Below are 20,496 nucleotides of genomic sequence, written 5' to 3' on the forward strand. Positions count from 1 at the left end.
GGCAGGGCAGGGACTGGGAGCTGGAGGAGTTAGTGGCAGGAGCTGAAAATGGCTCCTTCAAGAGCCACAGGCGGCTTGGAGCTGCCCAGTTGGCGACCCTCAAGTCTAACGGCCACCCATGTTTGGGTCCCAACTCATAGGTTGGGAATCCCTGGGTTACAGCATTGGCTTTATAAACTCAGGTGAGAGAGTTCAGTCATTGAGGAGGCCTTTCAAGGGTCTGGGGCAGGTTAAATTAAAACAAAAACGTTTGTCAGGGATGGTGATAGGTGCTTCTGTTGAGGACAGGAGACTGGACTTGATGACTTCTCAAGATGCCTTCCAGTTGTATGAGATGATATTTATATATCCGTGTTTCCGTGCTGCAGAAAATGAAGGCCCTCCCATCAAAGAAATGCCTATAGTTCTGTGCTCAGAAATACAGGTGTCTCATTTTCAGCTCACACTATCTAGAAACTGCTACGGAAAACGTGAGCAGCATGTTCTATGACTGTAGGAATCTGCACCAGGGAGCTTTGCCAAAATGTACTCCCCTCAGTGTAGCACAACCTGCAGGGTACCTGGCTGATGTTTCCCCTCCCCTCCTACCCCCCCAGAGGTGGTTGCATTTCTATGAGGCTGTGGACACTGTACTTTGGAGAACAAAACTAGAATGCTGGAGCTACCAGACTGGACAGAAGATATAAATTATTACCAGGGAGGGTAATTAACCACTGGGAACATTTTACAAGAATTGTAGCGGTTTCACCATCCCTAGTAAGTTTAAAATTAAAACGGGCTTTCAGAAAAACAACCCTGCTCCAAGAAATTTTGGGGGAAGCTTTTTGGCCTGTTTTATATAAGGGATCCATCTAGACTACAGCTGTGGTCCCTTCAGGCCTTGGAGTTTGTCGAACCTGCAGTGTTGTTTTATACTTTTCATTGTATTTGACTTTCTTTCAGGCCACTCCTGCAGGTGGTATAAATAAGCGTATGTGTTGGTAGGATGCTAGTTAACCCTGTTTCTCTGTTCATTGCTGCTGTTTTGAAAGCTGCGTCAGCCCTGGCCCCCAGAGCTTGTGAAAATAACATTTACAATAATATTTTTATCAGTTCCGTAGTATACAAAACTCCAGCATACTGGCAGGCTGCCTGGAAACTTGCTGAAAGTTAATGCTTTTGACTCTTTTAAAATGAAAGAGTGGGTGTTTTTTTTTTTTCTGCTTGACTCCTTTTGCTCATTAAGTCCTGTGGGCCCAACATGCTGGCCAGATTTCAGGGGGACCAGTGACTTACACATTGAGTGATTACACTGTGTCTCACACAGGCTAAGTTCAGCCTGGAAAAAGAGTGAAGCTTCTCACTGGAATCTGTGGACTGCATTGTGTAGTGCAATAAACTGTATTATAGTAGAGTCTAGAGCAGCAAAGGGCAGCACAGACTTTTGAGTGGGCCTCATGACTGGGCTTCCTTCATCTCAGTGGGCTGCAAGACTTTTGTAACCAAGACAGTTTCCAGGATCGGTTACCTTGCATACTGATTTGTGGGGGTGTTCCAGATGAACCATGGCTGCATGCTGCTTAGTTCCCACCACCCCTGAGCTTGCAGGAGCTGGGCTGGTCAGTTTCCTGGCTCCTTACCACTCTGGGAGCTGGGAAACTGACCAGCCCTCCAGGCTGGGGGAGCATGGTGGCCAGACAGCCACAGAGCAGTTTTAAGTTGTGTTTAACTTGGGTTAGTGTGAGTTAAGCGCAACTTGAAGTTGCGCATTTCGAGGATTTACTGTACACACGCGTCACTTTAATACTGGTGGGGGTGGGAAAAATGATGCGGACGAAAACCAGCAGCGTCCAGCACTCCTGCACGTGGGCAGCATTGAACGAAATGTCTTGCGGGCCACATGCAGTGAACTCTGATGTGCTGCAGGTTGCCCATCACTGGCCTAGAATCTCCAGCTGGGTCTGAAGGCCCCTACCCAGCCCCGACCATAAGTTGGTTTATTGAGATCGGCCCCTGTCCTGCAGAGCAGATGGTTTGTTAAACTGTGTTCTGTGAACAACTCGCAGGTGTGCTGTGAGCATCTGACACTTTTTTTTGATATCCCACACTGAAGGTCTCTATTTTCTCTAACTAAAAGCAGATGCAAAGTCACTACAGTACTGCATTGCTGTGGTAGCTGATTAAATTACTTCATGTTTGTTTTTGCTGTATATGTTGCTGTTTGGGGAAGTGTTGGGTTTTTTTTTTTTTTGGGTCTGGGTTTTTTTGGGTCTGACTTTTTTTTTTGAGGAAAGTTTTCTTAGGTGTGCCGCATTAAAAAATATTATTGTTTGAAATTCCATGGTCTCAAAAAGTTTAAGAAACACTGATTTAAATAAACGAGATGGTGGGTGAGTGGGAAAAGGGTAGTAGGAAAAGAGGAAGTGGCCCACGGTTGCAGCACGCACCAGTGTGAGTGATGTTCAGCAAGGGCCTGACGCTGCGTTAGGCAGTGCCACCTTCTCCTGTTGGCTTTGGTGGAAGCTGATGGTGCTTGTCCCTTTGCTGGAGGCATGCAGCTCCTTGCAAGGTTGAGCATCAGGTATGTAATTTGGGCAGGGATCTAATGTCAGCTACAAGGCAAAGGCAGAGCTGCTGCATCTAAGCCAGCGTATCGCTGAAGTTCTGGTTTACGCGGGTTTGGGAGCTGAATCAGGCCCTCGTGTATTGCACAAAGAGCAGATGGGTTGTCACTTACGACTGTGGTGTTGCTCACAAGCTGACCTTTCGCTGAGCTTGAAGGGAGCAGGGGTCATGCTGCTGTTGCTTTTATTGCTTGGCAGGAGGGATTTCTCCCAGGCCGGGTTACATAGTTTGTCAGTGTGCTGCAGGAGACTTACAGTGCAGGTGGAATTCATTGGTCCTCAGGAGACCTGGGGTCTAATCCAAATGCTCACTGACATTGTGTAATCTGCTGCCAGCGCTTGCCAAGGGAGTATGTTGTGAGGTCTAAGGGAAATGCTGTCACGTTCCGCTGAGATGCATTGGAACAGGAGACACGTGTAAAGGCATATTGTAAAATAACAAGATTGCCCTTAAAAACCAGGATTGGGCCTTCCTCAGGTAGGCCAGCTGGTATGTATTACTCAGAATCTGGGAACACCAGCAGAATTTGGAGCCCAATTCTAAGGGCAGCTATTTTCCTAGTTAAAAATGTTAAAATAGAAAACCTGAAGCTGGTAGATGTTTGCATCGCGGTTGAGTCGGTTGCATATGGTTTGTTGTAGAGTTGCTCATGAGACCTAAGCTGTGGAAACTTGATGGGTTTTAATAGAGGAAAGACCGAATCGCATATGCCTGTAATTTTTTGAGGTGAAAGGTCGCGCAGGGTCAGGCTTTCCAGCATGCATCTGTATGAGTTACTTTCACGAACAGTAGTATAAATTGCATTTTTACATAGGCAAGTGTTGCAGCCTGTGTCTAGCTGTGCATTTGAACAGGTAACAATGCTGTATATGCAGTTGTGGTATGGATGTGCAGAAAGTAGGCCCACAACTTAATTTCTGAAAGTGTGACATGGACTTGACAAACAGAAGCAAAAAAGAATTAAGTCAGATTCTTCCCCTCTGTAGCTCTGAAGAGACTTCAAATTCCATTGTAGTCAACCTGAGTCTTTTCATGGCATTCAGTGGAAGTTGGATCAGGCCATGAAGCAGGTCCATTTATCTGGGATGAGTGTATTCTTCTCTGGGGGAGAGAGTAAGTTTTTCTGTGTTCCTCACTCTTTTGTCTTTTGCCTTGAAAGGTTGTAGAACATAGAGTCCAGGCTTACCAATGCTGTTGTAGAGATAGGAAACAGCAGCAGCAAAGGAATAACAGTGACACTTGTAAATTTTAGAGTATTTTCTCATTTCTTATCTGTCTGCCTTCCTGCTTGTCTCTCTCAAAATAGGTTGAGTAAATATCCTCATACTTGCCAGAACTGAAGTCCAAAGAATCAGATTGTTCTGAAAGAACTATTTTTTAGGTTGGATCTTGAAGTCACTCCTGTATCTTCCCTGGCTCTTCTTAGAGCTGTGATTTTACAGTTGTTGTTTGTAATCAACTGGATGCTCTGGGACCTTTCAAAATGCCTTTGCGTTTTAGGTGAAGCACCTTTCCTAACACATGTGCCTAAAGGCCCAAAATAACTGCCAGTTGCCTAGCACTCAAATCTCCCTCTTATTTCAATGGAAGCGTTGCCTGTGCCAGGACTGCTGGACCAGGTTCCTGGATGAAAACAATTCAGTATATTAGTGAAATGCTGATTTAAATGGAAGTCTCTTGCATATTTCATCAAGCTATCAAGAGCTAACGCCTGTGGTCAAGAATTTGTTTTAAGTAGGTACCTCACGTTGTGTTCCTAAATCCAGCAGCTCCCAGTGAAGTTTGAGTACATATCAGATGATGTCTGTGTGAGCTACCTGAGTGCAAAGTGCACCTCAAAATTGGCTGTGTAAATGGTATCCAGGGACTGAGGCACAGCTTTTGACACCTGCGTTCCTGGCCTCTTTCTCCTCGGTCTGGAGAAAGTTTTGCTACTGCCATAAGCAGGAGCAGCCTTTTGCCCTATGGGTTCAGTCTTGCCCTTCTGTAAAATTCTCCGGGCTTGCTGCTGTCAGCAGAGAAAGTCCTATGCACTGGCTCTAGTGCTGAGCAAATGCTACACACTGGATTTAAAAAACACACCTGGGTCTGTGTGTGTCTGAGAGCGACTGGAAGTGGCTAAAGATGAACAGAGGGGAGAGAGAGCCTGGAATTGCTGTGGGAACACATCCTGCCTTTAAATATGTGTGTTCTCTGCTGCTATTTCCCTCCATGTACAATTGGATGCTCCTAGCCTGGCTCCCCTCTAAGAGGAGGCAGATATAGTCAGGGAGAAAGGTCCAATAGTTAAGCCACTAGGCTGGTACCTGGGAGACCTGCTCTGTCGAAGAGTCCCTTATGCCCTTCCCAGTCACTTACTCCCTGTGTCTCCAGAGACATGGACCTCCCAGGGATGGTGCGAGGGCAACTTTATTCAGTGGTGTGAGATGCTCGTATGCTACCATGAGTACAATAGACGGGTAACCTGCACTTGGTGGAATCATAGAATCATAGAAGAGTAGGACTGGAAGGGACCTCGAGAGGCCATCGAGTCCAGCCCCCTGCCCTCATGGCAGGACCAAGCACTTTCTAGACCATCCCTGAAAGCCATCTATCTAACCTCTCCTTAAATATCTCCAGTGATGGAGATTCTACCACCTCCCTTGGCAATTCGTTCCAGTGTTTGATCACCCTGACAATTAGGAACTTTCTCCTAATGTCCAACCTGAACCTCCCCTGCTGCAATTTAAGTCCATTGCCTCTTGTTCTATCCTCAGAGGCAAGGAAGAACAAGTTCCCTCCCTCTGCCTTATGACACCCTTTTAGATACCTGAAAACTGCTATCATGTCCCCCCTCAATCTTCTCTTTTCCAAACTAAACAAGCCTAATTTTTTCAGCCTTTCTTCACAGGTCATGTTCTCTAGACCTTTGATCATTCTCGTTGCTCTCCTCTGGACCCCCTCCAATTTCTCCACATCCTTCCCGAACTGCGGTGCCCAGAACTGGACACAATGCTCCAGCTGAGGCCTAACCAGCGCAGAGTAGAGCAGGAGAATGACTTCTCGTGTCTTGTTCACAACACACCTGTTAATGCATCCTAGAATCATGTTTGCTTTTTTTGCAACAGCATCACACTGTTGACTCATATTTAGCTTGTGGTCCACTATAACCCCTAGATCCCTTTCTGCTGTACTCATTCTTAGGCAGTACTTTCCCATTCTGTATGTGTGACACTGATTGTTCCTTCCTAAGTGGAGCACTTTGCATTTGTCCTTATCAAACTTCATCCTGTTTACCTCAGCCCATTTCTCCAGTTTATCCAGATCCTTGTGAATTATGACCCTGTCCTCCAAAGAAGTTGCAACCCCTCCCAGCTTGGTATCATCTGCAAACTTAATAAGTGTACTTTCTATGTCAATATCTAAATCGTTAATGAAGATATTGAACAGAACCGGTCCTAAAAGAGACCCCTGCGGAATCCCACTAGTTGTACTTTTCCAGCAGGATTGAAAGCCATTAATAACTACTCTCTGGGTACGGTTATCCAGCCAGTTGTTCACCCACCTTATAGTAGCCCCATCTAAGTTGTATTTGCGTAATTTATTGATAAGTATATTATGTGAGACCGTGTCAAATGCTTTACTGAAGTCTAGGTATACCACATCCACCGCTTCTCCCTTATCCATAAGGCTCGTTATTCTGTCAAAGAGAGCTATTAGATTGGTTTGACATGATCTGTTTTTAACAAAACCATGCTGGCTGTTCCCTAGCACCTTACCACCTTCCAAATGCTTGCAGATGATTTCTTTAATTACCTGCTCCATTATCTTCCTTGGCACAGAAGTTCAGCTGACTGGCCTGTAGTTTCCCAGGTTATTCTTGTTCCCTTTTTTTATAAATGGGTACTATATTTGCCCTTTTCCAGTCTTCTGGAATCTTTCCCATCTCCCACGATTTTCCAAAAATGATTGTTAAAGGCTCGGATACCTCTTCTATCAGCTCCTTGAGGGTTCTAGGATGCATTTCATCAGGCCCTGGTGATTTGCAGACATCTAATTTTTCTAAGTAAATTTTAATTTGTTCTTTTCTTAATTCAACTTCTAAACCTACCCCTTTTTCGCTAGCATTCTCTATGTCAGGCATTCCTTCAGATTTCTCAGTGAAGACCGAAACAAAGAAATCATTAAACATCTCTGCCATTTCCAAATTCCTTGTTACTGTTTCTCCCTCCTCACTGACCAATGGCCCTACCCTCTCCTTGGTCTTCCTCTTGTTACCAATGTATTTGTAAAAAGCCTTCTTGTTTCCCTTTATGCCTGTAGCTAGTTTGAGCTCATTTTGTGCCTTAGCCTTTCTAATCTTGCTCCTGCATGCTCATGTTGTTTGCCTATATTCGTCCTTTGTAATTTGTCCTAGTTTTCATTTCTTATACGATTCCTTTTTTATTTTGAGATCATACAAGATCTCCTGGTTAAGCCAAGGTGGTCTTTTGCCACGTTTTCTATCTTTCCTATGCAGCGGGATAGCTTGCTTTTGGGCCCTTAATAATGTCCCTTTGAAAAACTGCCAACTCTCCTCAGCCGTTTTTCCCCTCAGTTTAGCTTCCCATGGGACCTTACCTACCAGCTGTGTCTGAGTTCACCAAAATCTGCCTTCCTGAAATCCATTATCTCTGTTGTACTGTTTTCCCTTCTACCCTTCCTTAGAACTGTGAACTCTTATGATTTCATGATCACTTTCACCCAAGCATCCTTCCACTTTCAAATTCTCAATAATTTCCTCCCTATTTGTTAAAATTAAATCTAGAACAGCTTCCCACCGGTAGCTTTTTCAACCTTTTGGAATAAAAAGTTGTCTGCAATGCAATCCAAGAACTTATTGGACAGTCTGTCCCCTGCTGTATTAGTTTCCCAACATATACCTGGATAGTTGAAGTCCCCCATCACCACCAAATTCTGGGCCCTTGATGATTTTGTTACATGTTTAAAGAAAGCCTCTTCCACCTGGCTAGGGGGCCTGTAGTAGACTCCTAGTAGGACCTCATCCTTGTTTTTTTACTCCTCTGAGTCTAACCCAGAGGCTTTCAACCCAGTAGAAGGTTGCATTGAGCCCTGTGGATGAAAAGTACAGTAAATGCTTTTGTATCCAGTGCCACCTGGCCTGGGAGGTTGCCAGATATTCAAGTATTCTGGATAATAGAGAGGTATATCTCACAATGCATAACACTAAAGAAAAACAAGATTAGCTATAAAAAAAATTATGCAGAGTACTTTACTTACCAACAACAGTAGTATTGTACACTGAACTTAGGCTGCATTTATTTGTGTTTACTTTCACTGTACTGTACTTATGAAAAAAGTAACTAACATTTATTTATGGTTAAAATGATGGTTATTTGAGTGTTCCAGGTGATAGCAAGCCAGTGATCAAAGAGAGCAACAAGAAGTCCTGTGGCACCTCAGAGACTAACAGATCTGTTAGTCTATAAGGTGCCACAGGACTTCCTGCTGTTCTCAAAGATACAGACTAGCACAGCTGCCTGTCTGATACTTATCACCAATGAAAGAGTTTACTGTGTGTTACAAAATGGGTAAGTATCATTATCTCTATTTTTACAGCTGGGAAGATGGAGGCACAGCAAGTGGGTGTGTGTACAAGGTTGAGACTACACCTCTGAGGAGGACAGAGACATCTAGACAGCTTGTTCGATTCCTCTCCAGAAAGGCCTCCATAAAGAGGGCAAATACGGAAACCTGTTTGATAAGAGTGATCCGATCAAATATCTACGCCGATAGCTGCATTGGTGTTCACCTGTAAATTCTGTCTGTATTCTTGTTGCAGGGAGGCCATGTGTGAGTGTCCGTGTCCATGACTGTGGAATGAAGGCCTGATGTAAATGCAAACATGGGTAAGAAGTTGGAGAAATTCCACCTCTTTCTAATAGGTTACTGTGGCTTTGTGTGACTGATGAGGCAGCACAGCAGGAGACTGCAAACGTAGCTTTGATCAACGTTAAATTGGTTTGTTGTCTTGCTTTCTAATGAAGAACGGTCCCGACAGAAACATTGCTCTTGGTGTCTCTCTAATCTCATGGGCAAATCACTTCAGCTTTATGTGTCGCTGTTTACAGTGCAGGCTCTTTGAGGCAGGGGACCTCTTTGCTTTATGCCTGTATAACACCTAGCACAATGGAGACCTGATATCATAGGGAGCTTCTAAGTTGAGCCCTGCAAATCCATGGATAATATTTGTATGTGTATCCATAGATATGAATGTGATTAGCTGCTTGGTATCTGCAGTTTGCCACATCCACAGACATGAATGTGCATACCCATGGCTTATTTTTTTTACAGATATAGAGACAGATACAAATTTTGTGTCTAGAACCCTGCACGTATGCAGATACCCAGTTTATATCTGGGTATCCACATCCCCACATTGTTTTTGTGGATGCAGATACAAATTCTGTGTCTGCTCAGGGGTCTATTTCATTATTTTTAACATTACAATAGGACTTAGAAATAGCTAGTGTACATATTCATTACTGCCTTCTTTTGGTGTGTGTCCTAAGCCCTACATTGCTAATGGAGATCTGCCTTTCACTCAAGTACTAGGAGTCTATGGTGTGAGAGGTGGAAGATGATGCCAGTTTAATGCATGAAGTTCCAAGTGGCACAGTGAAATTCTAGGCAGCCTTGATTTTGTTACTCTCATACGTTGTGCACTGACCATGTGCTTGGTGCTGTATGGGTGGTATTTTTAAAAAAGCTTAAGGGAATTGGGCACTTTGCTTTCATTGACTTCCAGTGGGCATTAATCACCTAACTCCCCACGTCTCCTTTGAAGTTTCTGCCCTCCTTTGCAGAGAAAAATCCCAGCGCCTCCATTGAGGGGCTTGCTATCTGAACCCATTGCAAAGAGCAAAGACCTAGTTAGAGCACTCAGTATTGATTCCAGTGCTTAACCACACTGACAGGAAGTTTTTCCTAATAGCCAGCTAATGTCCCTGCTAATGATAGTTACAAAGAGTGGATGTTTGCATAGACAGCACAATACAAATATGAAGTTTCATTAGTTACTAACCTTTCAGCGATGTTTCGGGGAGACAGCATGGCCTAGCAATTAGAGCTGGCCTTGGGGGCGTTCCATTGGAGGTAAACTTGGGGCAGAACTTTGTATCTCCAGCGCTCATCTGGGGTGAGTCGCCCAGACCCTGATTCATTGCCCTATAACTCCTCTGCACAATGTAGTGTAACCCACCGACGTCTACTGTGGGAGAGACGCTGTGCAGAACAGGGCAGGATGCCATGGTCAGAGAAGTGCTGTGGTGGGAGTGGGGTGCAGCTGCTCCATAGATCCAGGTCACTTACTCCTCCTTGGCTGGCCTGTGAGATGAACACCTCAAGCTGCTGCTCTTCTGCCTTCCCTGGTACAGCCCAGGTGGAGAAAGGGCTCTGAACTCGCGCAGGCCTGATGTTGCTCTTCGCTCCTTCATCGCAGCCAAAGGGGGCACAGGGAGGCAGTGTTAGAGGAGGAGAGCAAGCAGCGGTGCCAGCCACAACATGTGGCCAGATCAGTTTCCCCAGGTGGGTGCAGTGGGGACAGTGCAGCACCAAAGAAGGGTGGCACTATGCCACAACACCCACCGCCGCTGGCAGCAGCGCTGTCTTCAGAGCTGGGCGCCCTACCGGCAGCCATCTCTCTCTGGCCACCCAGTCAGTGCCTAATGTGGGTGGGGCTTGGTGGGGCTGAGCACTGCCACCTCTTTCAGTATAAATTGCCTATGAAGGGGAGGCTGCTGGGCTCTTGGGTTGGGGTTGTTCACGGGGCCCTGGGGAACCAAGATACAAGTTGGCCTAGGCTGCCATTTTCCCTAAGGCTGTCCCTGGTGAGCAGCGAGAAACCGAAAAGTATCTGCTGTGAGGGCTGCATCCCAATTCCTATTCTCCTTGGATACGGGCAGCCATATCTCAAGGCTCACTGGATACTAAAGAGAAGAGGGTGGCTATTGGCTCTGGTGTTGTACTGGCTGCTGATCTTGAGGCACTTTGGACTGTTCCTGGAGAAATTCTGAAGCCTTAGGGGAGATATTGAAAGCCTGCCATTGTCTTTGGGTTAGGAGAATCTGGATGACACCCTCCTCCCCTTATTTTGTGAAGGGATGTGGTAGCCCTGAGGCCTCATCTGTGTGAGTCGATTGGAGAGGAGTGGATCTGTTTGCATCAAGAGGTATAAAAGTGCATGTTCTCTGGTGAAACCTTGCACTGAAATATACCTAACCGCGTTAAAGCAGGTAGAACATCAACCGACTTATTGCTTGCTTTTGGTTAACAAGTGCAAATGAGTTTCCGAGTGCTATTTACAGTGAAGTTTGTGGGGATGTGCTAACAGTTTTTGTTTTGGTTTACTAAGAAGTGGGATCTCTCTGAAGCTGACTGACAGCTGTTAACACGTCCAGTCAGGGTTTTGCATATTGCTGTGTGGTTGAACTCTGCATAGTTCTGCCTTGCAGAAAAGGCAAAACTCTGGAGGTGAGCTGAGCTGCAAGAAGGGAAGTGTAACGGTTATCATCATTTTACCCTAATACTCCTTTGCCACTTACCAGAAGGTGACACAAAATGGGTGCCAGCAGGTGTAAACCCCTCCCTCTGCTATTGCCATGGGTTAGCACTGAGCGGGAATTGTTAGGCACTGAGTAGGGATTGCACCTTTGGGTACAGGGAGTGCCCCAGGATGGGGCTGGTAGAGGGTGAGGTGGCTGGGGGTGGGAGTGGGGCGCAGCTGCTGGTGGATTTCGACTCCTTACATAGCTGCTTTAGGGACTATAGAAGCAGGATGGAACCTGAGGGTTACTCCAGTCTGCCCCGGACTGCACCAGCCCCTGTAGCCATGAAGAAAGGCAGAAAATACCTCCCCTTGTCCCTGCATCTGAGCCCACAACAGTGTAGTCCTGAATCCGCCCCGTCATTTTTCTGTGCCTCAGTTTCCCCACTTGTAAAATCAAGGCCATGCCTGCTTGTTCTTTTGTAAGGAGTTTATCGATGCTCCTGTGGCAGGTGCTAGACAAGCGCAGAAGATTTGTAGTGGTGGGCCCATATCTCCCGTAACTTTTTCTGCCTTGTTTAGTTAATTACAGTAGTTATCTGTGTTTGGACAAGTGTTTCATCCCACGTATCCTGTGCTTTTGAGTCATCCTACATGAGTTGCACACTCCAGCCTCCTGCTGACTTCACCCAGGAGCTGTGGGGGCCGGTACCCAAGCAATGCAGGATCATCCCAGTACTGCTGTATTCGAGACATCACAGCTGTTGCCCCGGCAATAGATCCTATGAACGCTCAAACCTAACCCTGTGGTTTCACTGTAGCATGGACCGTGAAGGGAAGCAGGGCCAGAAGGGAGAAAGAGCCCTTTATCAGAGTGCAAATACCTTCAATGGCATCGGGGGAGTGCAGGAAAATAACCAGCCGCTTTATTTCTCTGTACACGTTTTCTACTTTGAAGTTTGCTCCAGTGTCATGTTCCTTAAGGGCCTGATCCTGCATCCTTCCCCCACAAGCCTGATAATTTAAAGTTACAAAAGGCAAAACTGTTGCAAATTGGGCCCTGATCTGGCAGGTTACATAAACGGGTATAAATTCTGTAGGGCCCTTTAGTTGGGGTCAGCATCATTTGAAGTCAGTTTCTGCATTGGCGTCCAGTCCTCATGGTGCGGTCCTCTCTGTGTGCTGGCTTTGTATGCCTCTGCATAGCATTCATTACTCCGTGCTGTTAATGTTTGACTGAGTTGAAGCCCTGAAGGCTGAGTTAACTTTGGTCTGTTTCTTGTAACTTTCGCTCTGTGCAGAGGGATTCCAGATGGGGTTGCTCTGTGGTATAACTTCTGCTTTTTCACAGAGATTCATTGGTCTGTCTGTCTCTAGGTCATTGTACAGATTTTTGAGGTGGGGGCAGGTGTATTGATGTGGTGAATAGCTTGTTATAAAAGGACTTCTGTAATCCTGGATACTCCTCTATCTAAATGAAAATGCCTAGCTCATTTCATCCATACATTTCAAAGCACTTTATGAAGGATGTTTGTTTGCCAACTTCCTGACTTAATAAAACTGCATTTCCTGGCCCAGCCCCTTCTCTAAGGCACTGTCCCCCCCTTGCTTCCTCCCGCCATCTGTTGCTCGCTGTCTCCGACCCTCTCTGGCTGTCACCAGGCTAGGGAGGACCCCTTTTTGACCGGGTGTTTGGTTTAAAAACTGGACCCCTGGCCACCTTAATCACAGGTATGGAAACTGAGGCACAACTTGGTAACTTGCCCAAGATCACCCATCAGGCCAGTGGCAGAGCTGAGAACAGAACCTGATCTCCTCAGTCCTAGCCTAGCGCACTAGGCCTTGCCTAGTCATTGTTATTAATTAAAACTACGATTAATAATAAAATTAGAGAATAACTTCTGTGGACTGAATAGCTCTCCCAACTTAGGATGCTACTTTGATATCCATTCAGAGGGAATAATAAATACCTCAGCAACTTAAGGCTGGATCATGCCTTATGCATATAATTGTTTTGAAATGTTCAACCATAAATTGAGCGAGTGGGCATAGCTGTGCAATGATGGGCTGTGTTGCGTGGGTTATTTTGCGCCCCTGGCCGTATTGAATCAGCCCAATGAATGTGACCTAATAATATATGTAGCAAAGCTGTAGCCAGCCAACCCCTTTGTGCTGGAGGAGCTGGGCCTGGGGATTGGAGTAACCTGCAGTCCTCTGAGCCCCTGTGGAATAGTATTGTTATGTCTTGTGCCTGGGTCCAGGCTTGTGTGCCCTGGTGTTTACTTCCCGCTTGTTTGAGCTGAAGCGTCTCCCGCAGTCACATGGACGTGGCCTCCCTGCCGAGGTCACTACAGCCACCTGAATTTTTTTTGCTCTCTGTGTATTTCAAACCCAGTGACTGTATTTGTCAACATAATTTGGTGCCCACATTAAATTGCTCCCACAGATTTGTGCCCTCTAGTGTATTCATGACACTTCCATGGCAGCTTTTTGCTTTTTTTTGTGGCGTGGGAACTAAATTTATGGGGGTAAAAGGGCACCTTCAGATATGAAGTCGTCATCAAGTACGGTACTGCCAATGGCAAGGATGGCTCTCTAGTCATACAGCCTTAGAAGAGGAGTCTTTTTACACTGCTCGAGGAGGAGCTATTTGCCCTAGATCCCTAATTGGCCCCCTCTAAAGATTGAACTCACAACCCTGGGTTTAGCAAGCCAATGTTCAAACCACTGAGCTATTCTGGCCCTCTGTCTGCTGTGTACCTGTTGTCTTATTGCAAGGGTTCAGAAGTAGCAAGCGTGTTCGTGACTAGCTTTGTAAACTGTCTGGTGCAGTCCGTTTGGGCATGGAAGAGTCGGGCTTCTATGTTTAGGAAATGTTTTCTTAGGACAAAGAACCACATTCTCTGTTGCACCTCTTGGGAGGCAGAGCATGGAAGGATCATTGCAGAAAAGCCTGGGAATGAAGCAGGCTATATATCACCTTTTATGCCTCTCCCCTCTTACGTGATCCCTGGAGCAGCCAAGTTAAAGTAGCTTCTGGGTGGCTCTAATTTATTTAGGCCATGCTAGTCTGAGCGCACTGTGCTCTGGTCACTTCCCTCCTTGGCCTCAGCCCTTGGCCCAGGGGCTGCTTTGGAGATTGCTATAGAGTTGCCTATTTCAACCCTTAATCAGTGAGGCTGCATGAAGGGGCCTTGATCTGATGGTGCTAGCGGTCAGAGTTAAGGGTACGTTTTTGCTTCAAGGGAAGCGAATGCCGAGAGAATAATGTGCTGCGGAGTGGGTGTGAGGAAGAGCTTCACTCTCGACTTTCTAGAGTCCTGACATTACATGGCTGGAACAAGCATTTGGAGAATAGTGGGAGGAGGGGTTGTATTTCCTCCACCCTAATCACACTCTGGCACACTTCTGAGCAAGTGAGTCGTGGATCCATTCCAACCCTCCTTTAGCTCTTCAGGGGTGTCAGAAACAGGTAGGAAGGAGTAACGGGTGTGGGGCATAACCAAACCTAATGGGCCTGGCTTCTGGGTATGAGAAGAAGAGAGAAGAAATGGTGGGGATGGGAAAGAGAGAAGGGAAGTTGCTCTCCAGCTGGAGATTTTATTTTTGAAGTCACTGGATAAATCCCACAGGAGAAAGATCTTTGTCTGATTTATCCTTATGCCCTGGTCAAGAGAAGGGTAGTTAGTCGAGCTCTTTGTTCTCTGCTGTGTAAGGACAGGCACAGAGTGTGATTAGGGTGGGGGAAATGCACCTATAACTATTGTGTTTTTAAATTATGCAGTAAAACTTCACTTACAACACACAACTTTGAAGGTCTCTGCCTTAGGCATTTCTAAGACACCTGTTATCTTATGCATTAAGGTGGAAGTGTCCCTTCTCTGAACACTGTTAACTCTATTGCCTCCAGTGGAGTTGTACAAACCTTTTGTTTTCCCTTGGTGAAATTCACATAGGGGTTAAATTCCACACCAACCACCCTATCTAAGCAGGCGGTCAAAATGGAAACTTGCAAATTATTCTCCCACACTGTTTTCAACACTGCCATGCAAAATCATTGAGCTCAGATGTTCATAAAATGGAACATTTCACTGGCTACGTCTACACTAGCCCCAAACTTCGAAATGGCCACACAGATGGCCATTTCGAAGTTTACTAATGAAGCGCTGAAATGCATATTCAGCGCTTCATTAGCATGCGGGCAGCCGCGGCACTTTGAAATTGACGCGCCTCTCTGCCCTGCAGCTCGTCCCAATGGGTCTCCTTTTCGAAAGGACCCTGCCTACTTCGAAGTCCCCTTATTCCCATCAGCTCATGGGAATAAGGGGACTTTGAAGTAGGCGGGGTCCTTTCAAAAAGGAGCCCTGTGGGGACGAGCCGCGCGGCAGCAAGGCACATCAATTTCGAAGTGCCGTGGCCGCCCGCATGCTAATGAAGCGCTGAATATGCATTTCAGCGCTTCATTAGTAAACTTCGAAATGGCCATTTGCATGTGTAGGCACGGCTACTGTTACAGAAAGTCCAGTGCGTAAGTTGTGACATGGGGAACTGCCACCACTTTCTGTTTGCCTTTTAAATCAAAGCAGAAGGATTTCCAGTGACTATAAGGCATGAGAATGTGAATGGAGCGTTAATTGTTGTTTACTGAAACCACTTGTTATGTGGGAAAAATGACAAGAAATCCTGTGGCACTGTATAGACTAACAGATTTATTGGAGCATAAGCTTTTGTGGGCAAAGACCCACTTTATCAGAGGCGTGTTGTTCTTGGCCCATGAAAGCTTATGCTCCAAAAATCTGTTCGCCTGTGAAGTGCCACAGGACTTCTTGTTATTTGGTGGATACGGACTAACACAGCTACCCCTCTGACACTTAACGTGTGTTTTTTGTTGTTAATTTTGTTTTCCCTCTTGGGAAGAATGGTAGATTTAACTGGTTGCTTGTCTGATTGGTGTTCATCAAGGATCTAACATAGTAAGGTTCTCATCAAGCAAATGCATAAATGTTTGCATAGGTTTATGCACTAATTGCTTTGCAATCAGTGACCCTTTTCATGGGCATGAACGTTCACAGGATAGTTGCCTTGCTGTTCCAGACAGTCAGATGGGGCAATCAGAGCATCTTCTGTGCTATGCTGCAGTTATTTACTTTAAGACTAAAATCCACTTAAATGAGTTGAAAGAAGCTTTTTGTCTGAAGAAACTCCTTTTAACCTGCGACACCTCTCTGGAGATATGGCCTTAAATGTCCTTCTGGTTGGTCACATTCCTGGATTATGGTGAATATGCATTTAAGATCTAGCGTACCTTAGTGTTTTCTTATCCAGTGATCCCACGTTGCTTAGACCATCAATGAACAAACTTTTCAAAGAGGCTTCAGAAGTTCTGCATCACAGTATGGTCTCATCTGGTCACAGACTTGCTGACCATGCAACATTCCAATCTACATTCTTCCCACGGTTACCCCATTGACCCCTCTAATGGGGTTACATGAAGGTGAATGACAGCAGAATGTGACTCATGAGTCATAAGTAATGATGCAAAGGAAGTTTGGTTTGTCGGTAACCATAGTTTCAGCATGGTACATGGCAGTCTGCATGGCTGGGGTTTTTAAGCTGAAATATAAATACTGTCCCTCCAGTGTGACTGGGTAAATGAGATGAATTTTGCCATGCTGGCTTATGTTTAAATGGGGGATTCTCTAGCTAATGCTAGATGGACCTTACAACATTCTCTATTGCTGCAGAGAAGAGGACTTCCTGCTGAATATGAATAGGAAGAAGACTGGAGAATCATACCAACATCAGGAGGAGGCAGGTGTGCTCTCTGCTAAGGAGGTAGGACAGTCCTGTCACTAGAGCTGATCCAGCGAATGGAAGATTATGTTCTCTGCTGGGAGCGAAGATACAGAATGTGGACCGGAAGCTGAAGAGGATCCTAGTTGGAGTGGAAACGCTCCACCGGTTGTGCTGTTAGTCTCAATGGAATGCGTTCAGGGAGATTATGCCAGGCTGGGGAAGGCGCTTAAAGGAATGGAAGCTCAGGTGATCTTCAGTGGAATTTATCCATCCCACAGGAGGAGGGTGAAGATGAGACAAGACTGGGGTGATCAGCAGATGGCCCAAGCAATGATGTGATGTGGGAAGTTTTGGGATGCCCTACTATGCAAGGGTACACATAGATAGAAGACTGTTCTCCTGTTAATCTGGCACCACTGATTAAAAGAGCAGTGCACTAGGAATCTGGAGGAGACAGTTGGAAGATGCACTTGTAATCTCCATGCCTGGTGGAAATATTGAGTGGGAGGAGAGTCAAATAAGGGAGGATAACCACAAGGGATAAAGGAACATCTGAGGGCAGGAGAATGACATTCAAGAGGAAATTGCCAGTACTTACTGGGTAGGCAGCGTCAGCGGTAGGAAGACTGCACCTGTTGGGTGAAGAATCTGGGGAAGACCTTTCAGAAACAACTCAGAGGTCTGCACACTGGTGGAACAGCCTGGGTAACACAACAGAGGAAGTAGAATGTGAAAGCAGACACTCCAGGGATAACAGAAATACAGTGGAGTCGTGACTGGAGTGTGGGTATTGAAGGGTAAGTGCTGCTCAGGAAAGAGGAAAGGTGGTGGAGTAGCACTGTGTGGAAGGGAGGTAGACTGCAAAGAATCGGAGGTGATGGAAAAGATAAAACAATTCGCTTGGGCCCAAAGCACTTTGGGGACGAGAACTAACATGTGCTCTACTAGGATACTGTTTAGCGTGTGCTACTGAGACTGACGGGCCCATTCTGGATGTGAATAGAGACCTAGGAGTAGCGTTGCTTAAGCATTGATCTTGAGACCAGATTATCATCATAATTATCTTATATAGGCGAGCCCTGGTTATCCGACCTTCAGTTATCCAACACTCTATTTTATCCCAGGCTGCCTGAGCCTGCATGGGATGAAATGGAATGTTGAGTAATTGGGGGTTCGGATAACCTCCCCCAGCACCGCACAGTCAGCAGCCTGTCCTGGGCAGCTGGCAGCTCCACTAGAGCCAGACAGAGAGGTCTCAGCGCCCCGGGGAGCCACCCCCTTGGAGCCCCACTGTGATGGCCGGCGTTCCGCAGCCTGCCCCAGGGAGCCAGTAGTTCAGAAGGTGCCCCCCACCCTGATTCCTCTGAAATTCCCCATCCCTGATTTATCCGACTTTTTCCAGTATCCGATGGTTGGTTCTGATCATGTCGGATAACCGGGGTTTTTATTTATTTATTTATTTATTTATTTATTTATTTTGCTGTGTCCGTCTGTCTGTCCAGGCAAGATGCTACCATGTTCCCTCCCTGCACCAGACTGGCCCCCTAATGGACTTCCCTCTCCCCCACTATGCCAGCCCCTCCCCTGGCCAGTGCAGGGCCCGGCCCGGCCCAGCCCCCCAGTGGAGTCTCCCATCACCATGCTAGCCCCACTTCTCCCTTGGCCAAGCCCCAAATGGAGCTGCTCCCTGGCCAGCGTGGGGCCCAACCCGTACGCTTGGGGTGTGTATTACAACAAGTGTCTTTCTAGACCTTTCGTCCAACCCAGCTTCCGCTTGAAAGTTATTTAATTTGTTAATTTGTTTAATTTTAATATGTTTATTAATAACATTGGCACAAAAAGTGGGAATGTGCTACTAAAACTTGCAGACGAGACAAAATCAGGAGGTGTTGCCAGTACAGAAGAGGACCAGACTATCATACAAGAAGATCTGGAGAATCTTGAAAACTGGAGTAATAGAAATGGAACAAAATTTAATTGTGCAAAGTGCAAGCTCATGCATTTTGGGACTAACAACAAGAATTTTAGGTCTAAAATGTGGATGTACCAGTTGGAAGTGACAGAAGAAGAGAAGGACCTGGGTTCTGGTTGATCACATTATGAGTAAGAGGCCAGGTCTACACTCCTGGAGAATTTGACCTGAGATACGCAACTCCAGCTTCGAGAATAGTGTAACTGGAGTTGACGTCCCTTTGATCGAACAGCTGCGGCATCTGCCCTGCAGGAGGTTAACAGGTGAAACTGTCCCATCAACTTCCCTTATTCCTTGTGACCTGGGGAAGTACCAGGGTCGACTGGGGTGCCATTTATAGTTGATTTAGTGGGCTCTTACTAGACCAGATAAATTGAACCCCAGGAGATAGGTCTCTGGGTAAGTGAAGACAAGCCCGGAGTCACCAAAATGATGTGGCTGTGAAAAAAGCTAATGCAGTCCTTCCTAGGATGCATCAGATGAGGTACTTCTGGCAGAGATAGGGAAGCGTTCATATCTCCTCCCAAGGCACTGGTGAGAACTCCTCCGGAATAGTAAGTGCAATTCTGATCTCTCGTATTTTAGAAAGAGGAACTTAACCTGGAATGTGGGCAGAGAAGGGCGGCTAGGATAACCAGTGGGATGGAGAGAGAGTCTTACAAGAGGAGACTGACGGATTAGTTTCCAGTTAAATGTACCGTTCAGCTTGTTTAGCCTAAGTGAAAAAGAGACTGAAGGGAGACACGGTTGCCCTCTTTCCGTATAACAGAAGGACATGTACAAGAGAGGGAGGGGAGTTACGTAAATGCCTAGGTTGACAGGAGATCAGATGACCATCAACAAACTTAGGTTTGAAATTCACGTATCTCATGGTTTACAGTATTAAGTTCTGAAACTGCCTTCCCAGGGGAGCATTGCAGGCAAAATAGCCAACTGGCATTGAGCCTGAGCTTGGTAAGTTTGTGGTGGGGAGAGTATGAGGGTGCCTGTGGCCAAGCTCCAAGTGCTACAGGTTGAACCTCTCTATCTGGCACCCTCGGGACCTGACTGGGGCTAGACGAGAGAATTTGCCAGACCACGGGAGGTCATTATTGTCTAGCAACATTATCGACACTTCTACTGCTTACTGGGCTCTTAGAAGACAATTGGGGTAAATTACAGCTAAATAACAGCACAGAACTCTGAGACAGGACTGGTGACTGTAAACAAACTTTATGAGACCATGGGAAATTTGGCCACACCCATAAGTGGTCATCTGGGTAATTAAAATCATGCTGGACTATGGCTGTTGCTGAATGTGAGAGTGCTGGACTAGTGAGGGTCAATCTGTAGGAGCAAATATTCCCAACAGCTGGTGACGGGACAGTACATAAGAAGGGCTCTGGTTTATTACAGTAAATTCTTTCCCAGGATGGTTCTTGGGAGCCTAATGCATCACCATGTTTGGGTTTGAGAATGAATTTTTTCACCATGTCAGAAGCTAAACCTCTGCAGGGTCTCTGCCATCCTGTGAGGCTTGGGTCACTGGCTGTGTTAACCCAGTATAAATCATAGGTTCTCTGTAACCTGAACTCTTTAAATCAGGATTTGAGGATGTCAA

The 20,496-nt window shown here is 46.1% G+C and overlaps 1 protein-coding gene across 3 annotated transcripts in view; it reads left to right on the forward strand.

Annotated features, from left to right (window-relative positions):
• Positions 1–20,496, forward strand: part of LOC142008146 (mitogen-activated protein kinase kinase kinase 3-like) — a 129,627-nt gene that overhangs the window by 26,960 nt on the left and 82,171 nt on the right. For all 3 annotated transcript variants that reach the window (XM_074985156.1, XM_074985157.1, XM_074985158.1), the window contains exon 2: positions 8,426–8,492. In XM_074985156.1, coding sequence (XP_074841257.1) covers positions 8,489–8,492 — 4 coding nt within the window. In that variant the 5' untranslated portion in view covers positions 8,426–8,488. The remainder of the gene's footprint in view (positions 1–8,425; positions 8,493–20,496) is intronic.

This window comes from Carettochelys insculpta, chromosome 2 (assembly GCF_033958435.1).
Source record: "Carettochelys insculpta isolate YL-2023 chromosome 2, ASM3395843v1, whole genome shotgun sequence".
In the NCBI taxonomy this organism is placed as follows: Eukaryota; Metazoa; Chordata; order Testudines; family Carettochelyidae; genus Carettochelys; species Carettochelys insculpta.